Source organism: Brachyistius frenatus, unplaced genomic scaffold, assembly GCF_029030835.1.
Source record: "Brachyistius frenatus isolate BFR_SWC_R1_liver_20210118 unplaced genomic scaffold, ASM2903083v1 Contig_327, whole genome shotgun sequence".
NCBI classification, from domain to species: domain Eukaryota; kingdom Metazoa; phylum Chordata; class Actinopteri; family Embiotocidae; genus Brachyistius; species Brachyistius frenatus.
Window position 1 is genome coordinate 299,594 of NW_027210926.1, and position 26,482 is coordinate 326,075.

At 39.8% G+C, this 26,482-nt stretch overlaps 2 protein-coding genes, 1 long non-coding RNA gene and 1 pseudogene across 8 annotated transcripts; 2 read left to right on the top strand and 2 right to left on the bottom strand.

Moving 5' to 3' along the window:
• Positions 1-1,659: 1,659 nt before the first annotated feature.
• On the top strand, positions 1,660-8,358 carry rprd1b (regulation of nuclear pre-mRNA domain containing 1B). Its single transcript, XM_069723411.1, has 7 exons — positions 1,660-2,335; positions 3,516-3,645; positions 4,110-4,243; positions 4,918-5,036; positions 5,252-5,378; positions 5,835-6,010; positions 7,417-8,358. The coding sequence occupies exons 1-7, from the start codon at positions 2,185-2,187 to the stop codon at positions 7,564-7,566; spliced, it is 987 nt and encodes a 328-aa protein (XP_069579512.1). The 5' UTR covers positions 1,660-2,184; the 3' UTR covers positions 7,567-8,358.
• Positions 8,359-10,043: 1,685 nt separating this feature from the next.
• LOC138635764 (protein-glutamine gamma-glutamyltransferase 2-like) lies at positions 10,044-20,926 on the bottom strand. Of its 6 annotated transcripts, none has more exons than XR_011312173.1 (9): positions 20,789-20,926; positions 20,419-20,572; positions 19,945-20,033; positions 18,522-18,705; positions 18,182-18,342; positions 17,433-17,569; positions 16,953-17,034; positions 14,491-14,695; positions 10,044-10,132 (listed from the first exon to the last, which is right to left on the bottom strand). XR_011312173.1 is itself a non-coding variant. In XM_069723407.1 (8 exons), exons 1-8 carry the CDS (start codon positions 20,888-20,890, stop codon positions 14,555-14,557), a joined length of 1,050 nt encoding a protein of 349 aa, XP_069579508.1. In that variant the 5' UTR covers positions 20,891-20,926; the 3' UTR covers positions 13,948-14,554. The 6 variants fall into 6 exon arrangements, 3 of the variants coding, with proteins under 3 accessions (XP_069579508.1, XP_069579509.1, XP_069579511.1); XR_011312172.1 differs by lacking the exon at positions 10,044-10,132 and adding an exon at positions 11,719-11,765; XR_011312171.1 differs by lacking the exon at positions 10,044-10,132 and adding an exon at positions 11,725-11,864.
• Positions 20,927-21,006: 80 nt separating this feature from the next.
• On the top strand, positions 21,007-23,438 carry LOC138635782 (kelch-like protein 10; annotated as a pseudogene).
• Positions 23,439-24,800: 1,362 nt separating this feature from the next.
• On the bottom strand, positions 24,801-25,974 carry LOC138635776 (uncharacterized). The gene is made up of 2 exons (XR_011312174.1): positions 25,741-25,974; positions 24,801-25,342 (listed from the first exon to the last, which is right to left on the bottom strand). It is a non-coding gene; the product is annotated as an uncharacterized lncRNA (long non-coding RNA).
• Positions 25,975-26,482: the final 508 nt, after the last annotated feature.

The following is a 26,482-nucleotide window of genomic DNA, read 5'->3' on the forward strand; positions in this document are numbered from 1 at the left end:
ATTTTTGCTGAAGTATACTTGAATAATCATACAATAATGTCGGCTTTATGACTATCTTTTTGACTATCTCATTTAAAGGACCCTGCAGCGAGGCGGCATCATCAGGTGTCAGTCCAGGCTCAACAAAACCTTCATTAGTTAGTGTCATTAGTTTCACCTTTATTTTCCTGCTTAAACAAGTTAAAGTCTATCATGAAAAAGGTTTGTACAGGTGGGACTGCATTTGCATTTTGGTTGATATTTGAGCTTCATTTTGTTAAATACACCTGCTGTACTGACATGAGATTTGCCTGATGCTCACCTGTGTCCAGATCTCAAACCCATTGTTTTGACAGCAAATTGTGCATTTTGTCAACCACAGTATTATGGAGGCAAATGGTCATGTAAATGAAAGATTTGAGTGAAAATATTTGCATCAAGCTTTTCAAAAGAATAAAAACTGGGTAATAGGTAATAGGTTTATAAAAGACTGACCCCCTACTGTCTGCCTACTGTCAGATTAAGAGCTTTCTTATGTATAACAGGGTAATACATGATAATAATAAAAACTATGCAGTAGTGAACTATTTAATGCCAAACTTAAATCATACAAAAACAACAGAAAAAACCCGTTTCATTTATGTACAATATACAAAGAGTTTAATGGCTATTTTTTTCTCCAGAACTAGATTCAGTCAATTTTGTGTTTCCTGGTTGCTTAACATCTGTTCATCTGTTGATGAAGCTTCAGCCATAAATCATCACAAAAAGAAAACTATTTGCCAGAGAAATTTAGGGGAGTAAAAGTGGAGTAAAAGTGGAGTAGAAGAGGAGTAGAAGTGGAGTAAAAGTGAAGTAGAAGCTGCCGGCCTCTTAGAGCGCAGCAGCTCGAGACCAAACCGAGAGAACATACTTCCCTTATTTTAAAAGTCATTGCAATGGTTACCATTAGTTGTAAAATGTTTAAATTATTGCACAGCCTGACACCAGCCTATCTCTCCGACTTGCTTTTAAGATATGTGCCTGACAGATCCCTCAGATCCGCCATTCAGGCCTCCTGCTTATTTCAAGAATCTCTACGAAAACGTATTTGGGAGTGTGTTTTTATCCTCTGTGGAATAGTCTATCTATCCTCTATGAGGATCTGAGGGACCCCACTTCTGTGGACATTTTTAAAATGAAACTTAAGATGTACCTTTTTAGCTTAGCTTTTAATTAAGTCTATATTGTATTATTTATTGTTTGGCTTTCAATTGTGTTTTTTGTTTGTTTGTTTTAATCTTTGTCTTACAATCACGCACGTTTTTTTCTTATATTTTGATTGTATGGTTACGTTTTTAAAAATGGAAAAATTACCTTGAATTTATACTTAGGAGCAGTACTTGAGTAGATGCACTTAGATTCTAACACTGCACTCAGCATTCATATTACAGGGGAGGTTTTGTAGCCGACATGTAGATATATATTATATATATATTATATATGTATAATATATATATTATATATATATAATATATTATATAATATAATATACATTATATTATATATATTATATATATATACAGTCTATGCCGGCACACCGTGGTGGGTTTCTAATGTTCACCCCGGGATAAAGAGGATGAGGCCCCGCTCTGCTTGCGTCACTACTGTGCGACGCACATGTCGAGGTGAAAGTGCAAGCTGCCATTTTTTCGAAGAAATCTTTTTGATGAGTTAGGCGACCAAAGCCGAAGTGTGAGTTTCTCCGTTAGTCCTTCTCGGTTTTGTTTCGCTCATAGGCGCGCTGAGACGTGTGAAACCGGAATATTACATCGGCTCATTGCATTTAAACTCGGGTTAAAGCGCAGAGTAGCTCGGGGCTGCACTGCTCTGCAGACGGCTGCTCAGCTCGGCTAGCTGCCGTTAGCTGCTGCTGTAAACAAACACCACACACAGTGAAGAAACAGCTGCTGCTCAAGGAGCCCTCTCTCTGCAGCCTTCTCCAGCATATCTGGTCGTTTGTTGAGCGCGGAGGTGCCTTAACTCTGGGATCACGGTGTGTGGAGGAGCGGGCGGCGGGAGCCTGCTTGATGTCTGCAAGTTAGCGACTCCCAACTTCAGTTTTGATGACAGCGCGAGTTTGTTTAAAATATCTCGGAGCTCAGTCGCTTTAGAGCGGATCAGAGTCGATCCGGTCGCAGGGGAAACGCACCATCACCCGCCGGCATGTCGTCCTTCTCCGAGTCGGCCCTGGAGAAGAAGCTGTCGGAGCTGAGCAGCTCGCAGCAGAGCGTCCAGACTCTGTCTCTGTGGATCATCCACCACCGCAAACACTCCGGCCTCATCGTCAGAGTCTGGCACAGAGAGCTGAAGAAAGGTGAGAGATCACCGCGGCATTTTGTTTGTGAGTTGTAGGTTTCCTGCTGTGAAACTTGAGTTCCTGGTTCCTGGCAAAGCTGAAGTTGATCGTGTCAGCCGCTGGTGATGAGCTGAATACCTGATTGTGAAGAAGAGCTCATCTTTTCTTGCTGAGCCTCCAATGTTTACCTCACACCATCCACAGGTTACATTTTTCTGCCAAGAACAAGCCCATCACAAATAAAAAAAAAGTCCACAATGTGTAGAGATGACATGTTTTCTTAGGACACTGAGGAGCAAACAAACATCCTGTCAAAGTCTTTTCCTGTCTATAATCCAAAGTGTTATGCTGTACAGTTATCTCTGTTTTCAAGCTGCATACACTAGAAGGATGTTCTCTCCATTACGTCTGACCCCTCTCATGTTTGCTTGTGCCATCAAACCTAAGATTCAGAGTCCCACAGACTCCACTGAACTCTTGAAAAAAAAAGAGTTCCTGTGTAGATGAAACACTGGATGTTACAGAAAAGGCCACTTCTTGGTATTTGTAATGTTGGATGAAATATACGTTATCATTTTTGTTTTGGTTGTTGAGTTGAATTTTATGTTCTTGTTTTTTTTTAATTTATGTGAAACAGCGCACTGCTTGGACCGCGAGACTTAATTTTAGAACAATATTCTAACAATGAAGAGAAGTGTCAAGTGTTTCGTGTCAGTCCCTCAATCAACGAGCTTCAGCTTATTTTTAGGTTCACCATGTTGTTGTGACTGAGTGAAATCCACTGATGATGATTTGGAGACCACAGACGGCAGAACGTAAAACAAATCACCACAATGGTCAAACTGAATTGCCAATTTTTCCTTCGTTGTACTTGAGTGACAAAACAAATCCGAGATCACCAATTTTGAATACAAGTCAGAGGTCTTGAATTCATCAGCATTCAGTACATTCAGGAAACATGATGGTTTTTTTTTTTTTAAAAGGGGCATGACTTGCTCTCAACACACCTGTCACACCACTGTTACTACAAAAACAAAACAGAAATATGGAAGATCAAAGTAGACGGACATGATGAAGAAAATCAGGCAGAATAAGAGCATGAATCAAACTTTATAGGTAAATAGTTTGCATGTGTTGACAGATTGATAACGCAGTGGTCACAGTGAAATGTGAGATATATTTTCTGTGTGTCTTCCAGCTAAAACCACCAGGAAGCTGACGTTCCTGTATCTGGCTAACGATGTCATCCAGAACAGCAAGAAGAAAGGACCTGAGTTCACCAAAGACTTTGAGTCGGTGCTCGTCGATGCCTGCTCCCATGTTGCCAGGTAGATTTTAACGCCACCACTCTTTCCTTTCCGACAGCTGCGCAATGAGTGTGTGAGTGTAGATTGGTGCCACGCTTACAGCCAGAAGCTTTTAGTGAAGTATTCAGTTATAGATATTAAACTATTAAGGTTGGGTCAGTATTTTGCTTTCTTTTTGTTGTATTCTTACATCAAATATGAACAAATATGCAGTTTTCTTGGGGGTGCCCAAACTTATGAATACAAGTGTAAATACAGTCCAACAGAAAGTGTCTTCTACAGCTGGCCTTTTTTTTGTTGTATTTTTTTGCTTCCTGTTTTCTAGAAAGAAATCTACTAATTGGGGGGATATTTTAAAGCCATTAATCCCTTTGATTGTGACCTATTATAGTTTGTACATTAGCACAACCCAACTCGTGTGAAATCACTTTCAGCCCCCAAAAATGTTTGCAATGTGTTCCTTAATGATCCACACGGTCCTGCAGTGACGGAGACGAGAACTGTAAAAAGCACATGGAGCGGCTGCTGAACATCTGGAAGGAGAGAAACCTCTACAGAAGCGACTTCATCCAGCAGCTCAAACTGGCCATCGAAGACTCGAACAGTCCCAGGCCTTCAGGTGAGACGGCTGATACGCAACCTTGTAGCCACACGTTAACGTAAATGTACAACACTGGTCATTTTTTGGCTGCTGTACACAGCTGAAATATATGTTAATTATTACTGAAGAATTAGCCAAACGTGAGGCATTTCTTTGTACTATTTTACTCCGTTTATTACTTTATCACATGCATGTGGTGAGTCAGCTTTTTAAGGAATATAACAAATGCTGACCCCTGCACTGTTGAGGTGATGCAGCTCAGACCTCAGGGTTCATGTCTCCAAAACGTGATCCAACTGGAAATGAATCCATTCCTTTTTGGTATTGATCCTATTGATGCAAATATCAGTCTGTCAGAATGTCTATATTGTAGGTATTGATCTGTCAACCCCATGTAAAACCTGTAGTGGTGTGAGTTTGCATATTTAAGTATAATATGAAATGTGTCACTTTTCCTGGAGGCGGAATTGAAATGTTGATGACGTAATTTAAACAAGGCTGAAAGATGGCTGTTAAATTATCATTTTATTGACAAAGTGGCACATTTTGAATTATTTTTTCAAAATAACCTAAATGTAAATGAAGTTCAATTAGAAATAATTTAATCTAGTGTAATATGTAAGATGAACTACGTCATTTAGTGAAATTGAACTTGTTTTTCTCTTCTGTGGTCTTTAAACTCTACTCTGCAGAAGAAAAGAAGGCTGTGAAACGAACCTACCAGAAGATCCAGGAAGATGAAGATGATGATGACGACGACTACAGAAGCCACGCCTCTCCTCACACCACAGACTCCTCCGCAACTCAACTGGTGAGGATGCCAACAGTCACATGAAGTTCATGTTAAAATTTCGGGTTTTACTCATTTCTCTTTGCGCTGCCATCTTTCTTCCTCTTCCCCTCACTTTTCTCTGTCTTCCATTTTATTCTGTTCATTCTGTCTCTGATCATTGTGTCCATCGCGCCTCGACTCATATCAACGTTTTCCCTCTTATCCCTGTGAAACACACTCCCGCACACTTCCAGACGGAGGAGCTCGTGAAAGCCCTGCAGGACTTGGAGAACGCTGCATCAGGCGACGCAGCTGTTCGTCAGAAGATCGCCTCACTGCCGCAGGAAGTCCAGGATGTTTCCCTGCTGGAGAAGATCACAGGTCTGACCTGGCAGCTCAGCTTGGTCCAATTTAATTGTTCTTGTTATATGTAATATAGATATCAGCCTGGATTTGTCACGGCCTAATTTTATTTCTCGTAAAAGCAAGGTGCTCCTAAATTTTATAAATTGTTATATCTAAAAATTCCTCTTAGAGTGAAATGAGCTGTGAAAAAAATAAACCAAGTTCACGGTGATAAAAAATAAAATGTAAACAACTGTTGAAATCAGATGTTACTCTAAATCATACTGTTATATATTGTACATGATGTGAAAATGTGCATGTTGTTCAGATCATTGTAAGGATCCGACAAATTGTGAACAATTCATGCTGAACAATACAGGACAAAATATTCTGATGGTCAAGAAATAAATATACAATATATAATACTCCATGTACAGTAATACACTAAATGATATTCTGTGACCTTAACAAGCCCCTCTGTCTCCAATCTAGACAAGGAGGCAGCAGACAAGCTGTCCAAAACGGTGGATGAAGCCTGTTTGCTGCTGGCCGAGTACAACGGGCGACTGGCTGCGGAGCTGGAGGACCGCCGGCAGCTGGCTCGTATGCTCTCTGAATACATCAGCAGCCAGAAGGAGGCACTCATGGAGAGAGAAAAGAAACTAGAGGTAAGCAGCACATACACAAACACAGTAGACAGCAGCATACAACAAAGATCTCCGTGAACTCTACTTGAGCTATTGATGATGAGTGTTAAGTCACTTTATTTGTAACAGTTTAGGTCTGTTTTGTATATTTAGTATTTTTGGCCATAATTACCAAGTTGAGGGGGAAAAAGTCAAACTTATATTTTGAAGTGTGCAGAACTTCAGCTGCGCTTTTATTTTGAAGGAAATGCGTTTACCATGATGCAGCGCTTGTGCAGTGGCCATATGCTGCCAGCATCGTCATGACAGTTAAGACCAAAACTAATGTCGTCACATCAGTAGTTAGTTTTAATTGGAGCATTGTAAACATTAGTTAAGTCTGCTTGTCTATTTATTTGGGATTTTACCTCTATTTGCTGTGTTGTTCCCTTTTTAGAAAAAAAATAAAAAAAATTCCATATGTTTAACAGTGTATTAAGGTAGTGTGCATTACACAATGTTTTTGTGAAATTCGAGAGATTGAAAATGTCTGAGGAGAAATGTGGGTCCTGAGGCTCAACCAGTTGAGAATTCTGATGTCTTGTAACACGTTGACATCTTTGCTCAGAGGTCAGAAAGGGCAAGAAACACAAGGAATCATGTTGTTAAGGTCCAACACAGTTTACTAGACAGACTTCCGTTCATCTTTGACCTACTTACCATAGTCAGCACAGTTTTTCTGGGACACTTTGAGTGCATCCACTTTCAGAGATAACAGACCCTCTATGTTGGCAGACACTAAAGAGGGATGTTCCTGAGGCCACAAAAATCATACAAGGGTGGATCGATAAGTTCTGAGACTGCTGCCGTTGCATGTTCACGTTGCAGTGATTCCAGGAAGGTATACCCCTGATAAGTGTTACAAATTTTGTTGCCTGATCATCATCCGTACCTGAGGTACACATGCTTTTGTGAGCAGTGGTCTTGATGCATCTGTGATGTTTTATGCACCTGAACCTTGAGCAGCAAGCACACATCAACAATATGCGTAACTCAGGAACTGATTTTGATCCGGCAATGAAATTTGTAACATTTACTCATTAGGGTTATACCTTCCTCCTGCTCCATGCATGTCACGGTGCTGCTCATTGTGTGCACTTAAGAGCAGCAGTGTCAGAACCTATTGATCCACCCTCGTATACTCATACATTTTAGAAGTAAGTTTGGTAATATTTCAAGTTTAACAACAGAATCTAAAAACAAAATCTAATAACACATTTGAATTCAATGTAAAAAAAAATACCATAAGGCCTATTTGTTTGTGAGACAATAGGAATCTAGGAATCTAACTACTTATATTTCCAGATTTCAGAAATTTCTTTACAACAGTTTATCAGTGAGTGTAATATTCAGCTCAGACTTGAGTTGTTTCATCTCGTCTTCTGCAGGAGTACAAGCAGAAACTGGCGAGGGTGACCCAGGTGAGGAAGGAGCTCAAGTCCCACATCCAGAGTCTCCCCGACCTTTCGCTCCTGCCCAACGTGACTGGGGGTCTGGCCCCGCTCCCCTCAGCTGGAGACCTCTTCTCCACCGACTGAGAGATCTTTGCCCCGACAAACTAAACCCACGTCCCCTCCCCAGACAAACTCAGCCCCATGTTTGATTCACAGAAATCCTCCAAGCTGTGTCTCCAGCCAGAGGACACGCGTGGTCAGACCTCTCCCAGAGGAGTGGGCAGCCCACCTGCTAACTCAGACCTGCAGGACGAGAAGGAGGAAGGTTTGTCAAAATGCTCTGCAGAGGAGAAACAGAGACTCTGTCAGCCTGGATTTGTTTCCTGTACTCGTTCGATCGTCAAGGATTCCACTTCACCAGCTCGGGACAAGTTCGTTTCCTGATTGTTTTTATTTTGTTTTAAGTGCTGGAAATGTCAGTGAAGCATTTTATGTCGAAGCAATGCGGAGACATAAATATTGGTTGTCAGGACGTGTTAATCAAAGCGTCTTCCTGTGTGGTATATTTTTCAACTCGGTGAGCAAAGGTGGGCCGTTTGCCCTCTTATTCTTCGAGGTTGTGACTACACTGTGAAGAGGATGTACTTTTCATTAGTTTTATTTTTTGGCTTTCAGTTTTTTTTTTTTATTGACACATAGTTGGATAGATGGTTTTGATGTGTATGTATACAATTAGAGAAAATATCAGATCGGGTTCAGTGTACTTTTTGGTTCGTTTTACAGCTGTTGCAAGGCTCATTACTCATTTCAGCAACACATGGTAGAGTCTACTTAAACCGGATTTGTGGGACAGTATTATCTGGACAAATATTTTACAGTCAAGAGACAAGCTCTGGTTTTCTTGTTCCATTTACAAGCATTTCTCTCATTTTAAGACAGTGTGCAATTCAAAGGAACTGTTTTCATGCTTTAATTTGGACAGATGCTTGAAATGCAATGAGGCTCATTTAGTTCCTCAGTGTGTAAAATGCAAGATTTGAGTTTTGCTAAATAAATCCTGGAAGTTTGAAGAATCAATTCAAAGTTTGCTTTCAAAGGAACCGTCTGGTTTGTGTTTGAATGAGCAAAGAAACATCTGAAATGCTAAAACTCAAAAATACAATATATTCTAGAATGGGAAATGGTGACAAAAGTAAAGAGAAGTGTTAAAGATAATTATGTTTTAGTGTCTGTAGGGTTGAACAGTATGGAAAAGAAGAAATATCAAGATAAGTCAGCCAGAACATGATCTTTTCTGATATTATTACTTATCACATGTTGGAATAAAAACAAAGAAAAGATCAGGACGGGTTGTCTTGTTGCATTAATTGTCTGTTAATGTGAAAAGAACCGATTGGTAATTTTTAGCTGCATCCTCAAATATTAAGAAAACTGCATAATGATTGACAATATTCCCACAATGATTAAATTGATCAGTGATAATTGTTACTTATTGGTCTGTCCGACCTTTGTGTTTATGCCCAGTGATTCAGTCTAAAACAGATTCACTTCTGCAATTTCATATTTGATTTTAGGTTATTGATCACGACAGACTATTTATTTAGAGTTTGAGGTCAGGAAGCGGAAGTAATTTTTTTTCGGTACGACAGTTTTGGGATGACTTTGTGAATTTCATCAGTGAAGGCCAGAACAACATACATCATTTGTTCAACGCCTTTTTCAGAAAATATAAATTTGGACTCAATATTTGATTCAGTCCTGGTTAATATACAATTCACTTGTAAATCCAAGATAAATGCATCAAGTGTTCAATACAACTGCTGCAAACTTGACAGGATTTCAGTTTAACCAACATGTCCTTCACTGTAGACATCATTTAGATATTTTCTTACCTACCTGCTGTGTGGTGTTTCTCTCTGTGGAGTCATACTGTGCGAGCAGGATTCAGAAGGAGCTGTGTTTTTCTGTAATGAAAGTGATTCAGTGGACGCCAATAAACTGGAACCATTTGGACAAATGCTATGGGTGGATTTTGCATAAAGTTAATTTAAGGTACATCTATCTGCCCAAAATACTACACTTCTTCAAAACCTACACTATTATATTTGTTACTTGTAGGGTAAATGTCAGTGAATAAAACTGCTTTATATAGTCAAACACGCAATGCCCACAGAAAAACAAGTATACAGTATGAAATCACATTCAGTATGTGCAGGACAGATGGTAAGTATTTGTTAAAAATGTTTCGTTCATCAGGTTTTGTGCTTCAACATACTCAATATGAAATAAAAGAACAGATTAAAAGCTGAGACACTGCTGAGCATCTGCTGATGTAAGTCAAAGCCATCATGCAGTTGTTTTTACACTTTCATTCAATAAATAGTTATATATAAAATATTTTTGGGACCGAAAATAGAGTCCCAACAGTTCAGGGAGTGTGGACTGCTTTTCTTCATCAGGGTCTGCCCTTCACTTAAACAAACCAACTGATATCATAATGAACATGGCTTTAAAACACTATCTTTTAAGATAGTGAAAGTGAAAGTGAAAGTGCTCGTTGGTGGGACCTACATTTTAGTAATTTTGGAGAATGCATGGTGGTGTGGATTTATATTACTTACAATACTAGTAGGAGTACTGGAGTACCAGCAAGTGAAGGTGGGGTGGACTTCAAATCCCGTAAACTCCTCTCATCCTGCCTCTTTAGAATCTGTGGGAGTGAGAGGAGTGTCAAAACTGGAGGTAATTGACAAAGTACAAGAACACAACATAAATCTGTTTCAGTGCCATTCACAATTTAAATTTTTATATTTCTCCTCTTTTGTTTTCATTATCACCTCATCAAAGTATTTTGTTGTGTTTTAAATCAGATTGTTTGCCGATGTATTTTTCTCCAGATGTCACAGACTGCTCACTGAGACCGAAGACACAAATGAAAGGAATGAAATACGTGACCCATCATGGCCTGATCATATTTGTTTGTGGGAAAATAGCTCACATAAATAAATAAAATACAGAATTTGAGAATGTAAAGCACATTGAACTTCATTAAAATTAATTGTATTTCTACCATATTGTTACACAACTGAGCTAAAGGCAGGGATTTTGATTACTACAACATATTATCTTATGTCATTTCCCTACTTTTGTATGTTTCCAACTACTTTGTTTTATTTACTCATCCATAAGTGGAGTAGCACAATGTGTTGGGTTCCTCATTATATTTTGTGCAAGCAAGTGTCACCATGACCATGAAACAAAGGTTCATTAGGTTCTATTAATTTCTATACAGCGTTTAACACCAGTGTTGTACACAGTATGTGCTGTACATCATTTTAAATGGAACAGGGACTAAAATGCAGTTCAGAATGTTTTTGAGAACTTTTCAATGGAATGCTGGGTAATGTTCATCCAGATTCTATGATGTCATAGTGATCCATTCTATCGTCAACTGTGTTTGTGAGCCACATTCTCTCACACTGCACACAACCCACTGCAACTGCAGTCAAGAGAGTAACAGATCTCATACTGAAGAGCAAAGATGAGCGAGAGCAGCTCAGTGTACGACGACCTCCGTCTGGAGAAAGAGCTGTGTGACGCCGTGATCCGAGTGGACAACGTCGAATTTCACACACACAAGATCATCCTGTGTAACTGCAGCCCGTACTTCAGGTGAGCTGGTCATCAGGTGTTTCGAGGAGGATGCTGCTGAATTTATGCTCTTCAAATAAACAAAAGACAGCAGCATGCTCAGCTGTAAAAAAAAGTACGTATTTTTCGGGCTATAAGGCGCACTTAAAATCCTTAAATTTTCTCAAAAATTGACAGTGCGCCTTATAATCCAGTGCGCCTTATGTATGGTTACTTGTTGTGCTTATTGATCGATTTTATGTGGTACAATGCGCTCAAAAATCTGTCGAAATGTGTAAGTACGACTTTGGTAAGCAACGAAGCCGCTCCGCTCAATGGATATTCGGAGCATTACGGTACGCTGTGTCACCACCTGATCGGCCCCGTAACAGGAATGTAATGTCTAAACTAAAAGTGCATTCATGTGAGGCAGCCCGCGCCCGGAGTTTGATTTACCGGACTGTGTTGTTTTGCTTAATGTGCCTTATAATCCGGTGCGGTTTATGTGTGAACATAGACACGTTAATTCACAGTGCGCCTTATAATCTGGTGCGCCTTATAGTCCGAAAAATACGGTAGTTACAGAATAATTCATATTGAGTCATGGAGAAGTTGATGGAAAGTTGTACAAAGAAAAAAGATAGTGAGCATGCAGTATGACATTTACAACTTTGAGAAGGTTGCCGCCACCTCAAAAGAGTTCCTGTCGCTCTCTGCACAGAAACTTGTTCAAATCATTGAGAGTGACCAACTCAATGTGAAGCAGGAGAAGACGGTGTATGAGGCCATCCTTCGCTGGATCGACTTCGTACCTGAGGATCGTAGAAAGTACATCGCTCTGCTTTTGTTCAAAGTAAGTGAGGCGATCAACTGTTGGGATGCAATTTACTCTTGATTTGCATCTTTTAAATCTTGCTAATAGTGTTTTCATGAATACAATACCGTACAGTACAGTACAGTATTAGCTGGGCTGCAGTCACAACTCTTTCTGTAAAGTCTGCAACATTTCCAACAGGCGATTTTAAGTCAAGAAAAAATACATGAGACCAGGCCACACTCAGTCCTGTTCTAGACCACGCAAGTAAAATGTATCGTGTAAAATATATATTTTTTTGCATTTTACGCTGATAGACAGGAAATATTATGAAGTTTAATAGGCCCGAGTCTGAGAGAGAGTCGAAAAGAATAATGAAAAAGAACTGAAGTGCTTCAGTCCTGACTACAACATACAAACATTACAGTGCACACATCTTACAAATATTTTCACACTGAACTCAGAACATTCCTGCATTTTTGACTGATATTATAATTTGAGAGTAAAAAAAAAACCCAGATATTTAGGTCAAACTTAATCTTTTAACAAAAATATTTTTTGTAAGGATCCTTTAAATTTGTTTATTAAGAAATTGTGACCAAAAAGAAGACTGAGATTTTCAATCTAGAAAACTGAAGAAATCAGTGCAGTCTGGTGGAGAAACTACAAAGGCCTATTTGCAACAACTTTTTGATATCATCTGAAAGATGTTTCTGCATATTCATTTCTTCTTTGCAGGCCGACGACAAAACTACTACTACTTCCACAACTCAGTCCCTCCAGGAAATCACAATCTTGCAATCGCAATAATTAATGCAAATTCAAGCAATTTCTGCTATATTTGCAGGAGCTTACAGTTTTGCAAAATTCCCACAATTTTTGGTCAAAACATTTCCTCAACAGAAGCTCTGCTGAAAGGATTACGGCATAAAGTAGCTTTTCCAAACAAAAATAACTCCTCAAATACAGTCAATGAGGCTCTGCTCCCCCTCCTCTCACCAGCAAAACAAACTCCATGCTAGCCAAGTGGAAAAAACAGAACAACTTTAAGTGGCGGGACTTGTGGGAAATGTGGTCTTAAAGAGTCTTATCACTGGAATGATGAATCCTGTATGTGTAAAAAGTTTACGTTTTAAACAACTTGAAGTTTTTACACACTTAAAGTTGGAAGAGACAGCACTTTGTTTTTGTGAATAGAGTAGTCAGATAGAGCCTTTATTTACTATATTAGTCACAGATTGTTTGCTTTTCTGAACTTTTGGTAACTTTGAGCCACATGGTTTTCTAAGTTAAAAAAAATCTTATTATCAAAGGAAGTGATTACATATTATTCTTTTTGTAGCTATTAAAAAAAGTATTTTTTTTTCTCAAATGGCAAAGTTTTGAAGTCCCACATTTTTACTGCAAAAAAGACCCACAAATTACATTGCAATTTATGAGGGAATACGCTGTAAAATCAAGCATTTTAGAATTCTGCTGAATCCTGGAGGGACTGTCTACTACTAATGCCAATATGATATTTGTAATGAGCTGAAACCTGCTGGTAACACCAGTCGAGTCTGAGTATTGCTCAAGCTACATTTTAGAAAATGTAATTCCAACGTATGTCCTCGTGTCTCTGTGCAGGTCAGGCTGGCTTTGATGGTCCAGGAATACGTAATAGACAACGTGACCCACAACGAAGTGGTGAAGGCGTGCGCAGAGTGTCAAATGATTCTCGTCAAGACCTTGGAGGCCATGAATGACCTGAGAAAAAATTGGTTTTCCGAGTCCATAATCTGCAACTTTTTGACCCGCCCACGCCTGCCCACTGCCATCCTGTCTGCTGTTGGAGGCTGGAGTGAGGGCAGCCCCACCAATGCCATCGAGGCTTATGACGTCCGTGCTGACCGCTGGGTCAATGTCATCAACACTGATAAAACTCCTCGGGCATATCAAGGTGTTGCTTTCCTCAACGGATCAGTTTATTGTGTCGGTGGCTTTGACGGTGTTGTGCAGTTCAGCACTGTGCACAGGTTTGACCTGGACGCACACACCTGGTAGGAGGTGGCATCAATGCATTCAAGACGCTGCTATGTCAGTGTAACTGTGATGGATGGGCACATATATGCCATAGGAGGCTATGATGGACATAATCGACTTGCAACGGCCGAGCGCTATCAGCCTACGACCGACCAGTGGACTTTAATTGCGTCCATGCAAGACCAGAGGAGTGACGCCAGCTGCACAACCCTCCATGGCAAGGTGTGTGGGGCTTTCCCCAAAGAAAAATATTAACTGAATAAACCTAACCAGACTATCATCACCGTGAAACATTTCGGCTTCGAAAGCAAAAAATAGTTTTCTTAAGCCCAACCTAGAATTAACGCCTGCAACCAGTCAAGTTGCAGTGAACATCCATGTCCATCTAGACTGATTTAATATGTTAAATGAAGAAGCGGAAACAGAAATGCAAAGCACCGTCATGCATCCAGTATTCAGCAACACATTGTGCAGCATTGCCTTGTTAATGTGCTCGTTTTTTCACCAAAACGTGTGACTTCTAGAAAATACAAATATCTGTGATTATCAGATATTAAGCGTTAAATATGTGTCTTTGATGAAAGTAATACAAAATGACTTACATCCTCTCTCCTTCATTCCCTCCAGGTGTACATTTGTGGTGGCTTCAATGGAAGTGAATGTCTGTCAACGGCTGAATGTTACAACCCAGAGACCAACCAGTGGACACTGATCGCCGACATGGACAGCAGGCGCAGTGGAATTGGAGTCATCGCCTACGCAGACCGAGTCTTTGCAGTAAGCACATGAAGCTCTGCTGAAACTGAACTAACACAGAAACACTGTGAGACACAGAGGCATGAAAAGGAAGTCTGAACAGAGGTTTCAAAGCTTTTCCATTGAAGTCAGTAACATACTAGTTAGTAAATAACATTCATATTTTAGTTGACAGATCAAAAATTGATGACCAACGACTTTAATAACTGAGTAATCTTTTAAGCAAACATTACTAAAATTATTAATTTCCAGCTGCTCAGATGGGAAGTTTGGCTTCTTTTCTTTTTTTTTTTTTTATTACAGTAAACTGAACGTCTTTGAAGTGTTGATCAGATCAATCAGGAAATCTGTATTTGTCCACTTGTGCTTTGGGGAAATTGTAATGGGCATACTCATTTCTAATATTTGCAGGAAATGTCATTAGTCAACAGTTTTCTTTTACTTTTTAACTTAAGACACTAAAAAACAACAACAGAAAAATCTAAAAGAGCAGCGTCATCTCCATGATGAACTTTTTCTCATGTAGGTCGGTGGCTTCGATGGAACCGCCCGTCTGCACACTGCTGAGGCCTACAACCCTCAAACCAACACCTGGAACGCTGTGCCCTCCATGCTGCACCACCGCAGCAACTTCGGCATCGCACTAATCGATGACTGCCTGTTTGTTGCCGGGGGCTTCAACGGCATCACCACCACCCTTGACGTCGAGTGCTACGACGCCGAAACCTCCGAGTGGTCTGGTCCCCGTAACATGGAGATCTCTCGCAGTGCGCTGAGCTGCTGCAGTTTACGGACTAAACAACATGGCTGACTACGCTGCCCCTCGTTACTCCCAGCAATTCTCCGGTGAGGAGGAAGATGAAGTGGAGTGATGAAGATATAGTTGACTATTGCCCGTTTCTGTAAATAAATGCCTTTTTTGAATCATTGTAAAATTGTGCTATTGTTACTTGAGTGATTACACTGGTTTTCAGCTTGACATCTTGTCAGGTTTGTTATAAAATCGTGTTCAAGAACCCACGACCTTTGACCTCCTTATCGAAGATGAAAGAAGAACCTGAAGAATCATAATGTCACAACAAGAGATGACGTACAGACCAGCAGAAAAAGTGACACTTTATAATACTTGACAAAATCACAAATCTCCATGACGGTGTGTTTTAAGTGTGTTTTATGCAACACAAACATAAAGACATGAAGTCGTCTAATCCACTAAACTCAATAATAAGGTCAGCACTAAACAAAGAATTATGTAAGCAATAGATTATGAAACTGGGCATCGTGTGGCCTCGGGATCAAAGATGTTGACCACAAAAATCGAGTCTCAACAGGAACCTTCATGTCACGTCACCACATCCCATCTCTCCCCCCTCTTTTCCTGTCTGTTGTCTGCACACTATCTACCAAATACAAGTGAACCTAAACATACTAATGAATAATAAACAAAGTGATAAACAAGGAACTTTGACTTAACTACAATGATGAAGCGGAAGAGGAAACCCACTGACTTCAACTGCAGATACTGTCAGCCAGTAAAGCAACGCCCTGATGAACTCCTGACGTCAGACAACTCTTCAGAGAAAAGAGACTTGGAGGACTGAAGTAAAGCTTCACGGTCTCTCTCTCTCTCTCTCTCTCTCTCTCTCTCTCTCTCTCTCTTCGCCTGACTATTGTGATGCTGTAGTCATTTTCAATTTGAGCTCAAGGTTAGTGCCTATGCACTGGAACATTTCAACTGAATGAAGATCCAGTAACTGACCAAGTAATGGGTCTAAAAGAGAAACTGGAGGGTTATTAAAAGGTAAAAGCAAAGATTTCCATTGAAAACTTGTGTGCAGGTTATTGCAATCGGTCAGTACATGCAAGAAAATCATCAAACATCTTGCATCTGAAGGAATTGTGGATTAAATGTGGTCAATAATATCATCAAACTGATGTCAGAGACGGGTGAAGAAATTATACAAAATGCCTACAAAGATTTGTTTCTACTGAAGTAAGGCATTGTTTAAAAGAGGATCCAATATGTGCTTCTCCAAATATGTCAAGAATTTCCATGGTATCTTTCCTCAAGTTTTCCCATCTAGCACAGGTGCACATATACGAGTATAACAAGAGGATACAAATAATAAGTGGATTAAAAAAACATAAAGCCTCAGGCCTCTATGTTAGCAGCAGCTCTGAATGCCACTGTAATTCAATTAAACTGAAATCTGTTGGTGCAATGAGACTCTGTCCTGGCTCATTCTCCTATCACAACAACACTAATGAAACCCCTGATCTTCTTCAGTTTGTCGCTATCAAAGTTCACCAGGAGCACGTTGGAGCCAGAACTGCTGGGAATGAACTCAATACGGGCCTTGGCTTCTTGTGCGGCGCCCACGGCTCCAATCCTGCAGGAATCATACAAAGAGCAACATCAGCCAAACTGTTTTATCTCTGTTCGTAAGTACACAGCACAGGCAGAAAGCTGATATTTGTTTTTAAGATATTCTCACTGTAACTGGGTAACAGAACAGCAGCTTATATTGAGAGCTGAAACTAACATTTCATTTATAACAGAACTAGGCATCCCAGTGTGACAGCTGCAGGGAAACGTTTAGAGGGGTTTTGGGTGAGGTTTGTTTGGCCTTGACTCAAAAGCTAAATCAAATTTGATTACAGTCCAGACATCTTCTTGTCCATTAAACAGCAGATAAACTGGAATGGGTGACAAGAGTAAAATGGCTCAGTAGAAAACAGTAGGAAAGTATAGAAATCTACGTAACAGTTACTGCTGCATAACACATACTTTGCTGTTATGGGTTTGCCGTCAGTGAGGTTGTTCCCCTCTATGGTGAAGATGCAGTCCTGCAGCTGTTCTGGTAAAGGGTTCAACAGGGTCAGCTGTACCGTCACAGACTGGTTCACTGTGGCCTCTCCCTCCAGCTGCAGAGAAAGGTTTAGGAAAACAGGTTTCATAAAGTAAGAGTTAATATAGAAATGCAAATGTTTAAAAGTATCATGATAAACCTCTACAATTTAATTACAACTCACCAAATAAAAACAGAAAACAGTGGAAACTTTCCAAATACTTTACTTTTCTGTACATGTGGATACCCGAGTCAAGGTTTAAGGTTCAGTATAGATATTCAAGAAGGAGGCTCGTGAGGGTGAACACCCAAGATTAATGTCAACAATTCAGTATCTGACCAAAGATGAAATATAGTCAAAATCTGCTCTTCTGTTCACGAGTTACGATGTTAAATAATGGACAGAAAAGATTTTCTCCAGAACATTGTCATGTCACAGAGAAGTTGACCTAAGTTGACGTACGTTCGCATGGAATAAGACGTTGCAAAAACATAATGCCCCTGGACATGGCTGCCTTGTGAAAAACAGTTTATTAATGTACTTCATGCTTAAATTTATGTGCACTGATTTCTTGCTACTCAAGTTCAGTTTCGTCCAGGAATGTCAAAACATCATTTACTCACTCAGATATATTCTCCTGAAATGTGACATGTTTTCTGGTTTCTTTCACTGTCCCTCCATCCTTACCTTGATCTCTAGTTCTGGCTCATCAAGCACGAGGGTCTTCTCAGCATTGTGGAAAGCGTCCAACCGCTTGTCGTAGGCCATGGCTAAGAGACGGATCATCCTGTCGGAGGTGATCGCTGCTCCATAACTGTCATACTCCAGTTTGAGTGACAGGCGCCTTTCTGAAAACACACATTTTATGCTTTAAGATATCATTAAGACAATGTCCAATTGAGAAATTGTTTTGACTGAAACCTTGTTTCAAAGAGGTACCTCAAATTTTGGGGCATTTCCTAACAATTGGTTAATGTTTTTTTGTGAGTTCATGAAATTCACAGCTCACACTGACATCAGAGCTAACCTTCTCCAGGCGGCACCTCCCCTTGAACTGCAGCAAATCCGCAGCGGGCTCCTCGTGTGCCGTTGTAGCCGACCGCTGTGGCGAAGAAGCGAAACTTGCAGTCCCTTGCATCCATGCAGTCGTTGGTGAGGATAGCGAACACCTCGAAGTTTGAGCCCACGATCATGTTGTCGGAGAGCTTGATCTTAAATGAGAATCATAAGGTGATTTTTGTTTAGGACATTAATGGTCCATCTAATAATAAAATTCATTCAAATGGAATTTACATTTCATTCATCTCGTCTAAATAAAATCTGAAACAACATGATTCTGTTTGGATCAGTATATCAGCACTATCTTAATATATGTAAGGTCCAAAGAATTTAAAAGCTAATTCACTTTGTATAGTTTTATCTCTGGCATAAACAAATCAATACAAACATGAATGTGGTTCATATTTGAATTCACACCGGTTTGAAAACCACTTGTGAACTGCATGCCTGTCATATCCATCTTGGTTATGTTCAACTTGTGACCGTTTAACTTACTCTGACTTGGCCACAGTCTGCTGCATGACTTTGACACCATTACTGTTTTGTTTCATTTCCTTCTTCTTTCGTTCTGTAGTTTAGACACAGATGATGTAATCTCTCTGAAGCTCAAATATCGATTTGAGTCCTTTTCTGTGATTTTTGAAGTGGTGTAATGTCACAAAGTAATAATACTTGGTTACAGTACCTAAGTATGTTTTTTTGGATTATCTGAACTTGACTGGAATTTTTATATTTCTGTCAACTTTCACTTTTACTAAACAAAATATATATTTTTACTCCAATACATTTGAGCTACTTCATTACTACAAAATAAAATTGGAGGGAATTTGATAGCTCGATAATACAGACTGCCCACAAGCAGCTCTGGTGAATCAGTGGTTGGAGCTTGAGAGCTCCATCATCAAGTGCTCTCAAAGACCTGCTTAAGTTTCTACATTGTATTTCCACTCAAGCCAAGGCATGTCTGATGCAAGCAAGTCGCAACAACATCATAATATCTGAACAAGATTAATCTTGATTTTCACTTGTAGCCACAGTGGCCCCGGATACAGTGTCGCTTTAACACTTGTTTTTTTTTTTGTTTTTTTTAATTACAGCATTTACTTTTACTTCTAAAACTTAAGTACATTTAATAACACAAATTTCCTTTTAATACTTAAGTTAAGTAAACATCGGATACTTTAAGACTTTAACTCAAGTCATTTTCTAATAGGTGACATTATCTTTTACCAAAGTTATTTTCTGGTAAGATATCTGTACTTTTACTCAAGCGTGGCTTTCAGGTACTTTAAACACCACTGGATTTTTGTTTATAGATATACTAGATATATATATATTTACAGTATTTGCTCTCCCCCTGGTACAACTGAATATGTATGAACAGTAAAAACCTTGAGATGGAGTCCTGGCTCTTTTCCCCTCTTCTGTAGCTTGTTGTGGTGCTGGGCCTTCTCATATACACGCCTCTCGTCCTGGGAGCCTGGAAACCATCAGGATTAAAAACAAGAAATATTTTAAACAAGATTTGACAGAGCAAACAGGGTTTTTTTTTTCATCTGCACATAGTTTCAGGAAAACAGAGCCCTAAATCTTTAAACTGAGGAACTTGGTCATGTGTCTGTATTCATGCAATGTGAGATGTAACATGGGTGTTTACAACAGAAGTAGCATAGTTATATGCACATCCCCTGTGCTGTAGGTGAAAGGCCAGAGAAATACCAATACACTGACTCAAAATCACAAATTATTTTAAATAAACAACGTTATAATCAAAATGAAGATCCAGCTCGTATATTTTTAGATATGTTTGAATAAGTCTGTGGTTTGGAGTCGAGTATGTCTGTGCACCTGTGACTCTGCAGTACCTTCTGCATACTTGTACTGGTGTGTGATGTCGTCTCTCAGATTTGAGCCCACAGCCTTGGTGCTGATAAAACGTCCAGCATCGCTGGTTGATCCACGGGAAATGACAAACTCTCCGTTTGGCTGGCGCACCTTGTACACGACATCTGCATTAACCTGACCACAGACACAAAATTTCATCAAATAATACTGAATATAAAGACAGCCACTAGGCACTGTACAGTTTGAAAACAGGCGCTTAAGTCTGAACAAGCGGTTAATACAACAACAGCAGAAAAATATATTTTTACATACATACCTCTAACGAGGACTGTGTTCACAGTTGTGCTTTTTGACAATACATTTCAATAACAGATTTCAGCAAAGACTCACCTCAGCAAAAATAAATGGGGCATCATATTTCCTGGTCAGCTCGCCTTCCTTGATCGCCTTCAGGGAAGCTGGTCCACAGCAGAAAACACCTGACAGCATCATACATCCACAAAATAGCCCTTTTTAGAAGGTTGTTTTTGCTGAGTGGATATTAATACAAAATGGAGAGTAGCCAAAAAAAAAAAAATCCATGTGGTCTTAGTCTTACCACTGGAATGATGAATCCTGTATGTGTAAAAACTTTACGTTTTACACAACTTGAAGTTTTTACACACTTAAAGTTGGAAGAGACAGCACTTTGTTTTTGTGAATAGAGTAGTCAGATAGAGCCTTTATTTCCTATATTAGTCACAGATTGTTTGCTTTTCTGAACTTTTGGTAACTTTGAGCCACATGGTTTTCTAAGTTCAAAAAATATTATTATCAAAGGAAGTGATCACATATTATTCTTTTTGTAGCTATTAAAAAAAGCTTTTTTTTTTTTTCTCAAATGGCAAAGTTTTGAAGTCCCACATTTTTACTGCAAAAAAGACCCACAAATTACATTGCAATTTATGAGAAAATACGCTGTAAAATCAAGCATTTTAGAATTCTGCTGAATCCTGGAGGGACTGTCTACTACTAATGCCAATATGATATTTGTAATGAGCTGAAACCTGCTGGTAACACCAGTCGAGTCTGAGTATTGCTCAAGCTACATTTTAGAAAATGTAATTCCAACGTATGTCCTCGTGTCTCTGTGCAGGTCAGGCTGGCTTTGATGGTCCCAGAATACGTAATAGACAACGTGACCCACAACGAAGTGGTGAAGGCGTGCGCAGAGTGTCAAATGATTCTCGTCAAGACCTTGGAGGCCATGAATGACCTGAGAAAAAAATTGGTTTTCTGAGTCCATAATCTGCAACGTTTTGACCCGCCCACGCCTGCCCACTGCCATCCTGTCTGCTGTTGGAGGCTGGAGTGAGGGCAGCCCCACCAATGCCATCGAGGCTTATGACGTCCGTGCTGACCGCTGGGTCAATGTCATCAACACTGATAAAACTCCTCGGGCATATCAAGGTGTTGCTTTCCTCAACGGATCAGTTTATTGTGTCGGTGGCTTTGACGGTGTTGTGCAGTTCAGCACTGTGCACAGGTTTGACCTGGACGCACACACCTGGCAGGAGGTGGCATCAATGCATTCAAGACGCTGCTATGTCAGTGTAACTGTGATGGATGGGCACATATATGCCATAGGAGGCTATGATGGACATAATCGACTTGCAACGGCCGAGCGCTATCAGCCTACGACCGACCAGTGGACTTTAATTGCGTCCATGCAAGACCAGAGGAGTGACGCCAGCTGCACAACCCTCCATGGCAAGGTGTGTGGGGCTTTCCCCAAAGAAAAATATTAACTGAATAAACCTAACCAGACTATCATCACCGTGAAACATTTCGGCTTCGAAAGAAAAAACTAGTTTTCTTAAGCCCAACCGAGAATTAACGCCTGCAACCAGTCAAGTTGCAGTGAACATCCATGTCCATCTAGACTGATTTAATATGTTAAATGAAGAAGCGGAAACAGAAATGTAAAGCACCGTCATGCATCCAGTATTCAGCAACACATTGTGCAGCATTGCCTTGTTAATGTGCTCGTTTTTTCACCAAAACCTGTGACTTCTAGAAAATACAAATATCTGTGATTGTCAGATATTAAGTGTTAAATATGTGTCTTTGATGAAAGTAATACAAAATGACTTACATCCTCTCTCCTTCATTCCCTCCAGGTGTACATTTGTGGTGGCTTCAATGGAAGTGAATGTCTGTCAACGGCTGAATGTTACAACCCAGAGACCAACCAGTGGACACTGATCGCCGACATGGACAGCAGGCGCAGTGGAATTGGAGTCATCGCCTACGCAGACCGAGTCTTTGCAGTAAGCACATGAAGCTCTGCTGAAACTGAACTAACACAGAAACACTGTGAGACACAGAGGCATGAAAAGGAAGTCTGAACAGAGGTTTCAAAGCTTTTCCATTGAAGTCAGTAACATACTAGTTAGTAAATAACATTCATATTTTAGTTGACAGATCAAAAATTGATGACCAACGACTTTAATAACTGAGTAATCTTTTAAGCAAACATTACTAAAATTATTAATTTCCAGCTGCTCAGATGGGAAGTTTGGCTTCTTTTCCCTGTTTTTTTTTTTTTAATTACAGTAAACTGAATGTCTTTGAAGTGTTGATCAGATCAATCAGGAAATCTGTATTTGTCCACTTGTGGTTTGGGGAAATTGTAATGGGCATACTCATTTCTAATATTTGCAGGAAATGTCATTAGTCAACAGTTTTCTTTTACTTTTTAACTTAAGACACTAAAAAACAACAACAGAAAAATCTAAAAGAGCAGCGTCATCTCCATGATGAACTTTTTCTCATGTAGGTCGGTGGCTTCGATGGAACCGCCCGTCTGCACACTGCTGAGGCCTACAACCCTCAAACCAACACCTGGAACGCTGTGCCCTCCATGCTGCACCACCGCAGCAACTTCGGCATCGCACTAATCGATGACTGCCTGTTTGTTGCCGGGGGCTTCAACGGCATCTGTTGTCATTTTCAATTTGAGCTCAAAGTTAGTGCCTATGCACTGGAACATTTCAACTGAATGAAGATCCAGTAACCGACCAAGTAATGGGTCTAAAAGAGAAACTGGAGAGTTATTGAATGGTAAAAGCAAAGATTTCCATTGAAATCTTGCATGCAGGTTATTGCAATCGGTCAGTACATGCAAGAAAATCGTCAAACATCTTGCAACTGAAGGAATTGTGGATTAAGTGTGGTCATTAATATCATCAAACTGATGTCAGAGAAGGGTGAAGAAATGATACAAAATGCCTACAAAGATTTGTTTCGACTGAAGTAAGGCATTGTTTAAAAGAGGATCCAATATGTGCTTCTCCAAATATGTCAAGAATTCCATGGTATCTTGCCTCAAGTTTTCCCATCTAGCACAGGTGCACATTGTGGACTCGTGTCCATGTTCCCTAAGACCTCCATTTTACATCATCAGACACTAAGTAAGGCCCTGTTGACGGTGGATAATAATATTTAATTTAAAAAAAATATGCTGCAATAAGTGTATAAGACCTTCAATGCTCAATATGCATATATGCAGATGCACATACTCACGCAGACATGTCAACAGAAGCCGATCCTCTTCACAGCTGTCTAACCCACCATTAAGCCACGTGGTTCACGAAGAAATCCACACAACAAGCGAACAATCACCTCATATGGAGCCATAAACACGCCCTCTACTGAAGTGGGTAAATTAAACTTCTATGTCTCAGTCAGCAACACAAGCAAACAAGATTTCACACCACAATGTTTCACGGCCAGACGGAGAAAATGTTACCTCTCTGCAGTCTGGAGAGCCCGCTGGTCAGCTGTATGATCTGCTTCTTCATATTCACTTCCGAAGTTACTTTCGGTTTCTATGAATATTGTGCAGCATGTACTTTAATTGAAACGGAACAAAGAAACTGAAAAATCAAGTCACCTCAAGTCGCCATCATCAAACATCGACCTGAGAACAGCGACGTCTGCGTTTGGGTGGAGACGTCAGAGGAGTTTTATTTCCCAGATCAACCACTGCATCAGTACACGTAAAAATGAATTGTTAATTCGTTTACGTGAACGTAATGGCAAAATTGACGCCATCACCTATTTGTGCAGACTGCTTTATTATTAGACATTACATTATTAATATATTTTGAGCCTAACTAACAAATTTTTAACCAATAAGGACTCAAATTAGCCGAAAATGATCACATGCTGCTGATGCTGCCACAGTGCAGGCCATTTCCACACCTGCAGAGAGAATATTTTCAGTCTTCACAAATACACCCAGAAGACCACAAATAAAAGTAAGCCTCAAAATTCTGTTTTTAAAAATTGTATATTCACTTGGCAAATGATTTTTTTTTTCTGCAGTACTTACAACAAAATGTTTTCCAAAAAGGGGCGCAGCCTTATAAACATTTTCTTTATTCACAGCTTTTAAAGTGTCCTTGTCATCACATTTAAAACATTTGTTTACCAAATCTTACATGAATTCAATCTTCTTAATCGTTCAGGTTAAATTACTGTCCATAACAATATCTGATTGTATCTGAGTTATTTGTACTACTATGGCCTACTACAGAGGCACTGTGCAGAAATTTGTGAATATAATTCCCAAAAGAGACTCTTCTGGATAGTGTAATGGTGCAGTATATACGAATATAATAAGAGGATACAAATAATAAGTGGATTAAAAAAAACATAAAGCCTAAGGCCTCTATGTTAGCAGCAGCTCTGAATGCCACTGTAATTCAATTAAACTGAAATCTGTTGGTGCAATGAGACTCTGTCCTGGCTCATTCTCCTATCACAACAACACTAATGAAACCCCTGATCTTCTTCAGTTTGTCGCTATCAAAGTTCACCAGGAGCACGTTGGAGCCAGAACTGCTGGGAATGAACTCAATACGGGCCTTGGCTTCTTGTGCGGCGCCCACGGCTCCAATCCTGCAGGAATCATACAAAGAGCAACATCAGCCAAACTGTTTTATCTCTGTTCGTAAGTACACAGCACAGGCAGAAAGCTGATATTTGTTTTTAAGATATTCTCACTGTAACTGGGTAACAGAACAGCAGCTTATATTGAGAGCTGAAACTAACATTTCATTTATAACAGAACTAGGCATCCCAGTGTGACAGCTGCAGGGAAACGTTTAGAGGGGTTTTGGGTGAGGTTTGTTTGGCCTTGACTCAAAAGCTACATCAAATTTGATTACAGTACAGACATCTTCTTGTCCATTAAACAGCAGATAAACTGGAATGGGTGACAAGAGTAAAATGGCTCAGTAGAAAACAGTAGGAAAGTATAGAAATCTACGTAACAGTTACTGCTGCATAACACATACTTTGCTGTTATGGGTTTGCCGTCAGTGAGGTTGTTCCCCTCTATGGTGAAGCTGCAGTCCTGCAGCGGTTCTGGTAAAGGGTTCAACAGGGTCAGCTGTACCGTCACAGACTGGTTCACTGTGGCCTCTCCCTCCAGCTGCAGAGAAAGGTTTAGGAAAACAGGTTTCATAAAGTAAGAGTTAATATAGAAATGCAAATGTTTAAAAGTATCATGATAAACCTCTACAATTTAATTACAACTCACCAAATAAAAAAAGAAAACAGTGGAAACTTTTCAAATACTTTACTTTTCCCCCTCCTTCCCTTTATGAGCCAGAAATAGAGATCAAGGTAAGGATGGAGGGACAGTGAAAGAAACCAGAAAAAAATGTCACATTTCAGGAGAAAAATATCTGAGTGAGTAAATGATGTTTTGACATTCCTGGAGAAACTGAACTTGAGTAGCAAGAAATCAGTGCACATAAATTTAAGCATGAAGTACATTAATAAACTGTTTTTCACAAGGCAGCCATGTCCAGGGGGGATTATGTTTTTTTCAACGTCTTATTCCATGAGAACGTACGTCAACTTAGTTCAACTTTCTGCGACATGACAATGTTCTGGGGAAAAACTTTTTTTGTCCATTATTTAACATCGTAACTTGAACAGAAGAGCAGATTTTGACTATATTTCATCTTTGGTCAAATACTGAATTGTTGACATTAATCTTGGGTGTTCACCCTCCGAGCCTCCTTCTTTAAT